Source organism: Taurulus bubalis (genome assembly GCF_910589615.1).
Source record: "Taurulus bubalis genome assembly, chromosome: 1".
In the NCBI taxonomy this organism is placed as follows: Eukaryota; Metazoa; Chordata; class Actinopteri; order Perciformes; family Cottidae; genus Taurulus; species Taurulus bubalis.
In genome coordinates this window covers 28,829,493-28,841,569 of record NC_136589.1, presented here as the reverse complement: position 1 = coordinate 28,841,569, position 12,077 = coordinate 28,829,493, and the positions used below count along the sequence as shown (strand labels likewise).

The 12,077-nt window shown below is 39.9% G+C and overlaps 1 protein-coding gene across 1 annotated transcript in view; it reads left to right on the top strand.

Annotated features, from left to right (window-relative positions):
- The window catches only part of LOC306739154 (low-density lipoprotein receptor-related protein 8-like), a gene marked incomplete at both ends in the record, with an annotated part of 69,038 nt that overhangs the window by 25,280 nt on the left and 31,681 nt on the right, over positions 1-12,077 (top strand). Inside the window, one exon of the mRNA XM_079221116.1 lies at positions 7,923-8,051. Coding sequence (XP_079077242.1) covers positions 7,923-8,051 — 129 coding nt within the window. The remainder of the gene's footprint in view (positions 1-7,922; positions 8,052-12,077) is intronic.

The window sequence follows — 12,077 nt, the reverse complement described above, 5'->3', positions numbered from 1 at the left end:
CATGCAACTCTCGTCTTGTTTTTTATTCTTTTTTCCCCTCCCTACTCTCCTGTACTTTCTGTCTATTTCAGTTCTACATGTGTGCACACATACAGTACACATATATTTGCACACACACACTCCCACAGTTAGCTAAGGCATCTTGGACTCAGTGCTGTAGACATCTGTGCCACATTCATTATGGCTCACTGAGTGGATTCCCAATTACACGCTGGAGTAGCGTTACACTGCTTTATTAAGAATTCAAATTTGGGCCACACTGAGCGAGTTACTCGCGAGTCCTGAAAAATAAATGACTCTTTGGAGGAACGTGAAGTGCCTGAGCTCATAGTTTTTGTACTAGATTAATGTGTAATCATAGGAACTGGGCCACTGCAGCCAGCTGTGCAGCAGCCTCTCTGCTCCCTGGCCAGAGCAGTGACATTTCTCTGGGCTCTGAGTTTCCCTAGCCCTTTGTTAAGGATTTAACAAGAGAGGGAGGGTGTTAGCTTCTTTACACTTTCTGACTAAATTGCTGAGTTCAGCTCAGTTCTGCATGTCAGTTTGCTCTTTCTGCTTTTAAAATCATTTCGAGGAGCTGACAGGACTCAGGGAATTTGCACTGTTTCATCTTTCTCAAGGAGTCTTTTATTATGTAAGGACATAACCCTAAACTGGTGAATATTTGGGAAATGTTGAAAAATGTGTAGTTTTTCTTTTTAAATCTGCCATATAGTATTTTTTTATTTGGTCTTCTTCAGTGGTATGTAATTTGTAGTGGATTATGTATATCTTTCTGAAAGGGGTTTTGATGAAAACTTTGCACCTCTTTGGAGATGAGCTTCAACCCCGTTGAGCTTTTTCTTGGGGAGCTAATAATAAAGCTTAACTTTTTTATTGACTTCATAATAGAAAGATGTTCTTGGTGAATAGTTTGCATTGCACATCCTAAACGTTACATCCATGTGTGTTTCATTGTTTGGATTTTCTTTTATGTGGAGATGTGGCTTGTTAAAGTCGGTTTGCAGGTACATTTACTGAATGTAGGCTGTTTATTTCGACATTGCGAATATGAATAGCCAAACATACACACTCTCACACACACTCTGAATGTACTGCATTGATTTATACTACATTTGCTTTGCATAGATTTCCCACTGTGTTTTTTTTCTTCTGTTCACTCTTCCGTGTCTGATTGTTGAAATTATCACTGCAAAAGTTTCTTTTGCAAGTTACTATGTTAGTAAATCAGAACCACGACTGATGAAAGTCTCATTAATAGTAGAGCCTTACGTTGTTTGAATTTTGAGGCTAATAATACTATTATCTAATAATCTATTAATCGTCTGAAGTTGATTGCAGCTCCAGATGACAGTGAAGAACATTAACCTCATAATGATAAAATCATAAATAATCACGATGAATTCAATAGAAGGATGGCTCAGTGCTGAACTCTGTCAATTATCAGCAAGACAGCTCTGTTTTTATGTCCACTAATTTGGCTATTCTAATAGTATTTGAATGGTTTGCACTGTGATAAACTGGCAACCAGTCAAGTGTGTATCAATTACCCAGTGTCTGCTGGGATTTGAAACCTAAAACACATGACAAATATTTTAAAAGGCGCCAATATTAGTCTGCTTTATTCAGCTGTCACATTCGGGGAGCTCAGGTACAGCACTTAATATTAAGTAAAGATTCATGCCACAGTGCATTAATTGCTAATGCACTTTGCTGAAAATAACAATTTTCCATCTTGTAGTTTGCAAGCAGCAAGTGTTCTCCGCTGTACCACATCTATAATTCAGAGAGGAGGACATAGCCACGCTAACCCGGTTTAATGAAGCGGTGAATCTGAGTATGACTCATGTTATTGGAGCGCTTTGTGCCTTTTCAGCTATGAGGCAGAGAAGCCGAGTTATCTCATTAACCTTTTAAGCTCAGCCCCCCCTGTTTCGCCTCTTTTTCGAAAAAAAAGGATCTTTAAAAAAACTTTAACTTAATTATCTCCGCAACCAGAATGTGTATTAACTTCATTTAAATTGTTACAATGCTGTAAAACAACAAACAAGTAATGTTTCTAGTTTTGAACCGAAAGACACAGTTTTTTTGACTGAAACTCCTTCCCAATATGCCAAAGCTTTGTTATATTGTGATTTTTAGATTATGATTCTTTAGGTCCTAATCTTTCCAAAAAGGTGCATTATTTGTATGTGGGATGTTGTTTAGGCCCTGGACCATGGAGTTGAAAAACCCGGGGACTGCTCGAGGAGGAATTTTTGGCATCTGGCTCATATCTGGCTCATATCATGCTGGATGTTCGTAGTTATGATCAAAATATGTCATACACTTTTTAAAAAAAAATTTTATATGCATTTTCTTTGCAAAAAAAATCTTTTGGGTTTATATGACTACTTGAACAGACCTCACTATAGCCTCCAGAAGGGCTTGGTTAACCACCAAAACCCAAACATTGACATACTCAGACTCAGATAGATGCCCACATAGCCACACAGACTATAACTCAAAATCTGAACTCAAAAATCTTGGGCGGCTGTAGCTCAGGGGGATGAGTGGTCGTCCACCAACTACAAGGTAGCAGACTCGATCCCCACTCCCACCATAGCCCACACGTCGAAGTGTCCCTGAGCAAGACACTGAACCCCTAGCTGCTCCCTGGGCGCCCCACAGGGCAGCTCACTGCTCCCTAACCAAGGATGGGTCAAATGCAGAGAAGAATTTCCCCAAGGGGATTAATAAAGGATAATTTCTATTTCTTTTCTTTCTTATATCTCAGGCGGTTGGAATGATGGGTCAGAATTACTCATATATAAGGTTTGTGAGGCATCAGGATGCGTGTCCTTTTGAATGATAATTTTAAGCAGTAACATGTTTCTAACTGTAACTGGCTATATAGATTAGTCAGGCTGTCACAATCCACACATAGAAGCTGCCAAGAACCGGCTGTCAGATTAATCACCTCTGTGAAATATACATCATAAATTATCAGCAGCACAAATAGACATTAATGTATATGAATAAGCTGCAAATGAGTACTTTAGGAACTCGTAGTGTCGTGTTACATTTGTCATGAAGCTGTAGTTTGTTATATCCGATCAGTTTCACACATTTTCAGCTCCAGAGCATTTATTAGGCTTTCCTTTATCACCGTATTATATCACATGCCTGATGACAACTAATATATTAAAGAGTCTATCTACTTCTTCACTGAAAGCCAAGTTTAGGGTAAAAGGCTGTCGGCAATAACAAGGTCAATCGCGATGATCAAACGAAAAGTGAAGCTATTAAACCTGTTGAGACGAACACTGCCGTGGGTAAAAGGTGATGAATTCTAAACAGATCTCCTGCCAAAGCACCACAGTGGAGATGAATCCTCATTTTTCACTCTGGTGGTAAACAACAGCCAGGCAGTCAGTTTGTCTCTGAGTAATTGGCTTTTATTTTGTTGCCACTTTCTCAAGCAAAAACCCCATTACCTACATCTTTATAAAATTCTGATGTGTCACTAATCAATAGCTGTCAAGAAGGGCAGTGAGTTACCACTGCTTTGTCATTTTGAAGTTAGCTTTCTTTGTTTGGATTTGGGGAGGAACAGACATCACGGTTCATTAAAGAGTCATACGTTAAAAGGTCTGGACAGCTCGCTAGTTTTCAGATTCCGCTCGTCTTCATTCTTCCTGCCTCTCCTCCTTCATCGCTTTCCACTCTGTGTGGATGGTTTTGATTTTGCTTTAGGATACGGACCTGAAAGGTCATGCCGTGTTTGTCTCCTTTTTTTCCCTTTCAAACACTATCTTGCTTGTGGCGTGTCTCTGAAGCTGTCTTCTGTATTTCTCTCTTCTCTGCTCTCTCTGTCAACCGATCGTTCATTTCCTTCGTCTGATTCTTGTTTTTTGTCAGGTCTTAGACCTGGTTGGTTGAATTCCTTCAGACAGCATGCTATTTCCTCTCTCAAAGATTCCAGCTCTTTGCCTCTTTCATCTCAGACATTTCAAAGAAATGTTTTCTGTACTACCTCCTTGACTCAGCTGTAATCATTAATTTCAGCTAATCATTCATTCCCGTCGTTAGTTTCTTCAGTCATCATTAACCTTGTTTGCTCACTTAACACTCTCTGCAACTGTGTCTGGAAAGTAGGGACTGAAAAAACATTTTACAGGAAACAGTTGTCTCTGTCGTGGATGAAGAACAAACTGACGCAGGCAACATCAAAGACTGTCACACATCCTAACTTGTCTTGGTAATACCCTTTTCTCACACCAACTTCCTTACACATGAAACAGAAACAAAGGAATTTAAATACCCCTTTATATATCTTGTTCTCGTACATTAACCTTAAGGGAAATGAAAGGCTAAGCCTGAGCTGGCAGGTGGAAAAGATTAACAGCTTGATCACTACACTTATTTCTTACTATCCTGCTTCTTTTTTACTCACTGTAGGACATTGTTCGACAAAATATTTTAGTTTAATACAACCGTCAAGAAGGCAGAATGTCAAATCGTGAAATAAAGTAAGCTTTTTTTCACCACACTGAAATTAGTTTACAACTACAGCGTTTGAGCAGGGAATACAATGGTTGTAGGTAGATGTCACTACTCAACATACAGTAATACAATGTTCTCTCTGAGCCTAAGTCTTTTCTGCACTGCAGTGGCGTGTGTGTGTGTGTGCATATGTGTGTGTGTGTGTGTGTGTGTGCGTGTGTGTGCGTGTGCGTGTGCGTGTGCATGTGCGTGTGTGTGTGTGGGGGGGTCAGGGCCTGGCTGCATCAGCCATTCTTACTGCTCAGTCTCCCCAGGCACCAGCTGCCTCTCCAGCTTTCTCTCCCATCTCGGTTTTGTCACCCTTTCAGTCTGCGGGGATAGTCGTATACTCTGAGTGTGACGGTTCATTTTTCAGCCCTTCAAACGACATCTAATGGCAGTTCCCTTATCTATCTGCCAGGCCGATATACTGCATAAGTCAGTATTGGCTTGGTGCAGATCTACCTGTATGAACGTATATGTTGGCCAATGGCCAATGAGTAACAAGAAAATACACCACTCCTCCTCTTCATGCACAATACTAGCTCCCTGTTGCAGTTCTCATCCAGGTCAAGAGTCTGATAACTACAGGGAAAGGAAGTGCTCCTCCTTACCTCAAAGCCATGGCCAAATCCTACACTCTGGCCTGACCATTGCGCTCCTCTGCTTCTGGATGATTGGCCTCCCTGCCACTCTGAGGACCCTGTGGTCGCTCATCTCGGTCAAGGCACTTTTCTGTTCTGGTACCAGAGTGGTGGAATGAATTCACAAATGAAGGACAGCATAGTCGCTCTTATTAATCCCTCCCCTTCTCAGGCTCCATCTCTACCCATCAAACGAGCGCTTCCATCTAATTTCTTCAAAATGAACAAAGCAAATCAAAGAGGCAATGTAGTACTCCAAAAGCGGATTGGAGGGATACACTTCCAATTTTGATGATATCTATTCCCTGGAAGTCACTTTGGACGAAAGTGTCCGCCAAACCCTGTCACGATAGCAAAATACGTACAAAATAACCTGAAAACAAATGAGATGAAGACATGTTTGAGGTCATTTAGAAGTAGTGTAGCCATTATGTAACATGTCTGCCAGTTAGCACTGTGAAGTTTAAGTTTTAGCTGTACAGTATTCCCCTCCCCAACTTTAGAGTTCCTTACAATACATAAGTGTGTTTCTGGTTTGAATGAGGTAATATGGCCCACATATGAAAGCCTCTGAATTTGCAGTATTACAAACTGGTTGTGTGTGGCAACATTTGTGAGACTGTTTGAATATCTGGGAAATGAAATTAAAAAAAACACACGCGCAAATGCCCCTTATCGCCGTGGGTGCCACTGAAGAGAACGCAATAGAGATCTTTGAGATTGTAACTTTAAAAAGTGTTTTGGATTTGTGTTGAAGAACATGACCTTCCATCATGATACAATTGTTTATTATAAATTACAACTTGGTCAATAACTAAGAAAACAATGTTCAAAAGAATAAATGAGTATCGGCCAATATATCTGATTTTAAACTCTCAAATATTAGTATTAGCTTCCAAAATCTGGTGGCACGTAGCAGCAAGTACACTAATCTTTTGCATATTGACTGATGCCACAGAATATAAATGTACTCTGTAGTTCATTGAGTAAACACACAAATGTATGTAAACCATTTCGTCACAGTAAAAAAAACATCACAGATAAAATGCACCCTGCAATTTAAACTCTGTAGTTTTCATGGAAAATATACAGTATACAATTCAAATCTACTGTATATTGAATTTACATTAGATAAAAAGGAATTACATTGTATCTTAAGCGCATTCTTCTAACAAATGCATTTCCATATGAACACAGATGTGCTTTGTTTACAAAGACCTGGTCTGTCTGGTCCAATTCCCCACAATGCAGTTCACGCCTAACATCGCCCGTGACATCTTTAGAGATTCTTCTAACCTCATAAATGATATTCATTATGGAGCTTGTTCTCAGTGATCACGCTACTAATGATCCTCACGTGGTTCTGTTTGTCAGCTTGTAAAAAAGAAAACATGAACATTGAAAGGCCTGAAAGCTAACGTTGATTTCGCGAGGAGGTACTTGGAAGAATTGTAGAGAAGCTAAACAATCTTTTAAATAATCTTTTAAAATAGAAAATAAGATTTGCTAAAAAGGATACAACACATAGTGTGTTGTATCTTCTGAACATTGTGGACAGTGATTTTGAGTGCATGAATACCAGTTAGCTAAACTATACAATTCAAATAATTAGCTATACTTATATTAATATTAGTTTTAGCAATAACAAAAAAATTATGGATAAACCTTTAAAATACAATGTTACAATTTATATGTAAATTGTTACGTTTGTTTAAAGTAATGTATAGATGGCTATGTAGTTGGCTAAAATTAATGGATATGTGGTTGGAATATGGATAAATAGTTGAGATAATTATATAAATGAATTTATCTTTTTTTTTTCCCGTTGAGAAATAAATGTGATGAGAAAACTCTCAAATGTCAAAGTTTGTTATTATTAATTCAACGTTTTTGCAGAGTATATATGCGCCACACAAACTGCTTGCTCCAGCTGCACATCTCCCCTTCCCTCCCCCTCACAGGCGTACTCCCTTTTCAGATGGAGCTAAGATGTCAAGGCCTTGGCAGGTGCTGCTGTTTCTGCTTTTGTGAGGGAAGCAGAGGTTATGAGATCCCACAACCATCACGTTGAGATTACAGCAAGTCAGACAGAGGCTACTTTTCTTTGTCTGCATGCACACCATGCTCAGAGTTACATCTACAAAAAAACATACTGGTAAACGTTCAATCGTATGAAAACATTATTGTGATAATATCCACTTTTATAAAAACTGGCATCCAGTTTGAAATCATTTTCAAATTCAAATGAACACTTTTGAAACTATAATAAAGGAATTATTCAGTTCAGCTAACAAAGGCTGACTTGGGTGCTGTATGCGACAATAAAACAAGTTGCGAATTATTGTGAAATATGAATATAATATGAAAATGGAACAAATCAAAAAGTTAAATGATTTGTCACATAGGCCTTGCTATCATACTGGGAGGCTTCAGGCTGCACTGTAAGCAAAGATGTATAATTAACAACATGCTCTGTAATCTGGATCAAATCGACCCTGTGCCAACTAGAGCAGATTGGCAGGAAAAGGAGGAGTGGGCGTGTTTTTTCTTTTGCTTCACAGCCAACTGTGCATTTGCTGTATTTCGAGATCTTTCGCCATGCCCAGTCAGTAAAATCAATTGGCCAGTGTGGTGGCGTTTTGGATGCATCTTGGGGGTGAACGAAATTGAGTCCAGCGGTGTCTGTAGTTCTTCTTTGTTGCCTTTGTGGGACCACTGAAGTAATCTCCCTATCTCTTTCATTTCTGCCCACAGGCAAACAGACGTGCCCGCCAGAGAAATTTGATTGTGGGGGATCCACCAACAAGTGTGTCTCGTTGTCATGGAGATGTGATGGGGAGAAGGATTGTGAGAACGGGGCGGATGAGGAGGACTGTGCATCTGGTGAGTTTAATGAAGTCTGCTGTTAGTTCTCCACTGTAATGGAAATTACCTCAAATGAACATGAACCTTCATGAAAATATTAAAAAAGTGTCATTGACAAATGTGCAGAAGTGAATCACACACAGTCAGTAGAATAAGGATAATTCAAATCCCTCCTTTTTTGTATTTTATGGAGTTTCATCCTTTCTGATCTCACTTATCATTCAGAGGCGTTAGACATTAAAGCACAGTAGATGAGGTTTGAGTTTTAAGCCAGCTGCACTTAACAACAAAGTCATCTTTGATGTGGAATGACTTTTGGTGTGTCAGATATTTACAGCTTTCTGTTGATATTTGGAGGTTTCTGTCACGACATCTTGAACCTTGAGTGTTAAGACTTTCCACTGCAGGGGCCTCATAACCATCAAAAATGACATCACCTCCTACCCAGCCAATCAAACAACTCAACCGTGCGCTTCCCCAACCCCCCGCCCCCTGCAGGGACTATACTTGCCCTACTTCTGAGGAGCCGTGAAGAATCGGCTTCTTCTTTTCTCTCTTTCCCTTGCTTCTTCGCATAAAAAAAAATTGATTGAGGCAACAGAGCTGCGGGGTGTTTAGACTTTGAAGATGAAGAGCATGTGGCAGTAAATGCAGGGAGGAAAAAAAAAGCCATCTCCTTATTATCCTATATAAATGATGATGTTCGTCTTTTCAGGCATTTGTTTCCTGTCAGTTGTTTGTGTGGGTGGGTGTTGAGAATATGCCTCTCTGGCGTTTAAGCAATTCATGTTTATTTTCAAGGATACAAACGTTTGAGTTTTTATTTAGAGAAGAAGCCGAAATCAATTGGGCATACAATTATAACAGAAATTGGAGACATTCTCCTCTTAAATATATATATATTTACCATCTCCTTATTGAATGATACCTGATACAAAGGCTTTCAATTTGTCATGTAATAATGGTATTTTTTGCCAGATCAGCCTACAAGTGGCCTGTCAGGGACTCCCCTCCTCAAAGTGGCCTCACAGTCTCACGCCAAGTGGTAGTGATTCCATTGACTTAAGATCTAATGCCTTCTTAGCTTGGATGGCTTTTCACTGCGCTGTCCATTGAGACCCAGTCTTGCCTGTGCTAATCCTTTTTTCATTCTAATGTCTGTATTGATGCAGCAGCCTTAAGCTTCTCAGTAGTGACATGAGGGCCGGCAGGCTGCCGCCCACCCAGGCAAAGGCCAAAATCCCTCCAGAGGTAAACACAACTCAGCGTGACCAGGAAGGAGAAGTTGACTCCAACGCCAGCACAGTGCTAGATACCATCACCAGTTAGGCTTAGAAGTGCTGCTCAGTCCAGTTTATCTGGAGACTGATTAATCCCACCACCAGCCTTCGAGATGACATCTAAATCAAGTGCAAGAAGCTTTTAACTGTTTCCTCACAGCAGTTCAATCTGAAGGTACCACACATTTCTTATTCAGTGTTATGTTTGGTCAAGCCAGTGACTTAAGGAAGGATGTTCACATTGCTGCATTGCATTTGTGTCCAGTACCAATGGTAATGCCGATGCAGGATCTAGTCTAATGTATAGCTATATCTAATTCTAAACCTTCACAATAACAAGGAGTTTACCTTATTTTAATGATTGATGACTAAACCTAGACAGCCCCATACTGCATTGCCTGGGTATTATATAGATACACAATAGAAACACATTCACAGTGAACATTTAGCATAATCCATTTAACAATAGTCAAATAAGCATTCTCACGGTTGAGTGTTCTGTGTAGTTAAAAGTGTTGCGTAGTCTTGTGTTAATGCAAACTTAGTCGTTGTTTCCAGAAGTATAAAAACGCTGCTTGCTGTATTACTCCTAAGTACTGCAGGCAGGAGGCTTTAGATCTCTTACATTTACAGTCGTGAGGTGAGAGAGAAGTGGTTGAAATTACCGATTGGTTTGAGTATGTCTCAGTTTGTCAGTGAGAGAATTTACTTCAAAGCAGTGTTAACTAAGCTGTATGTTTGGGTTGGGTTTTGAGGGAGACAATGAATGAAGATAGTGTGTCAAATGATGCAGAAGAAGTTGTACAAAATCAAAATATAGCAATTTTATGAACAGTGTGTGTACCTAATTGCATTTTGCGCCTGCTGGCCAAAGGCTCGGCTGCAAATCTCAGAGAGTGAGGCTGCAGATGTAATAACAAATCATCTTTGGGTGCAGTTAATTTAAAAAATTGAAGCATACATGGGAAGTGTCAGCACCAATGAGCATCAGATGTTGAAGGGACTCCTTAAGTGTAAAGAAGACTAAATAAAAATGCTGCTTCAATGTCCGCAGAATCAACATTGTTACAGATAAACCTGTTTTAAACAAAAAATATCTTCCATGTAATTGTGATTACATGCTTATTCAATCATAAAAAAAGATGGTCTGTAAGTGGTAGAAGCACCCTTTCAGGAGCTGAATTATCTGATATTTGGTGCATAATAAAACAAAAAATCCCACAGGAATGCCCTCTTTCTTCAGCTACTGGACATGTTTAAACCTCTGCATCTGGCCTCTGTGTCCAGAGCTTTAAGCTTTGCACCATCTCTTTTTCCACATTCCTATCATAGGCAGAAGTGACGGAAACTCCCACACCACTTAATGTGCCAGGCATGCTTTGAAAAGCATTAGACAGACTCTACCTTCATGTCAATAGTTCTCTTCAGGCTGACTTATTATGAACAAACCAAAAGTTATAGACATGACTGACACATAAATCATTTGGACCATTTTGGTGACCTGAAGTGACACATCAAGTCCACTCCACTTGACTGCACCTTGCGACTTAACTTATCCTCTCTGGGGGTCAAAGAAGTTCACATGGTAATAGTTGGTCATAAGAAGTATTAGTTTTCTCTGCGACTGGTCGTAGATAATGAGGAACAGGTAACAACTGAGCACAGAAATTAAGTATTTTGTAACTCAATGTAATTAGGGAAATGGCTGCTGTGAAATGTTCAGTGTCAGTACTTTTTGTTTTACTCGATTCAATGAAAAACTGTCAAAACTCAGTACAAAACCTTCACTTTTTAAACCCCTTTTCACTTGATCATGGATTACTGAGGTGGAGATTGATCACACACATCTTTAGTTGGTACTCTGCGTTCGCACCAAAACACTTTTGGTTTGTACACAATCTGTCCAAACAGGCAAAAGCACAAGTCACACTCATGTTTTTGTGAGCATAATCAAGCGTAATCATTTACACCATGAGCGAAACATTCACATTTACACAATTTGAGAAGAGAAGTTGTACTCCCAAAAAAAGACTGCTTGTAGAAAATGTAGAGAGTGAATAGCCCAGCGCAGATTCGCAAAAGTAAATCTAGCAGAGGCATCCTGCTAATTGAGTCATCCACATGTTGAATTATGTATTAAGTAGAATCTAGCCCTCACCAGAGGAAGCTTTCCTTGATCAACATTACATTAAGCAGCACTTCTAGAGCGGCTCCGCTAGAAAGTTGAACTGTCCTCAACCCTCAGTGATGTGGAGATTAATGTGCACTTACTCTCCAGGCTTCTCTCTTGAGCACGCCTGTCTGCTGGGATCAGCCGGTCTGGATTTGTATGTTTTCATGTGTGTTTGCATTTGCACTCCGTATCATATTGAGCTGCCTTACTGGCCTGTGCATATAATAGTTCTGTGAAATTGGATTTTTGCGTGTTTCCTGATTCATATTTAATGCTGCTTGGATAGTATGAGGCAAACAATTACTTCCTGCACTGCTCACAGCTGTCTCTGGCAGATACTGTGCAGCCCCACCGATGAAGCTTTCACACAGGACCGTTTTACAGAACTAATGTGGATCCTCCGACAAAAAAAATCCTTCAGCTAATCAAAATCTAGACAGGTGGGTGTTTTGTCTCTTCTCCGCACCAAATCTATGTCTCCCTCATTGGCCCTCAGTTAGCTGACCTTCTCAGTCAGTAGGGATGTCAGAGAGGAGGTTAAAACACTCCCACGTGTCCTCTATTACCTTCTCTTGGTCATTACTGGAGATG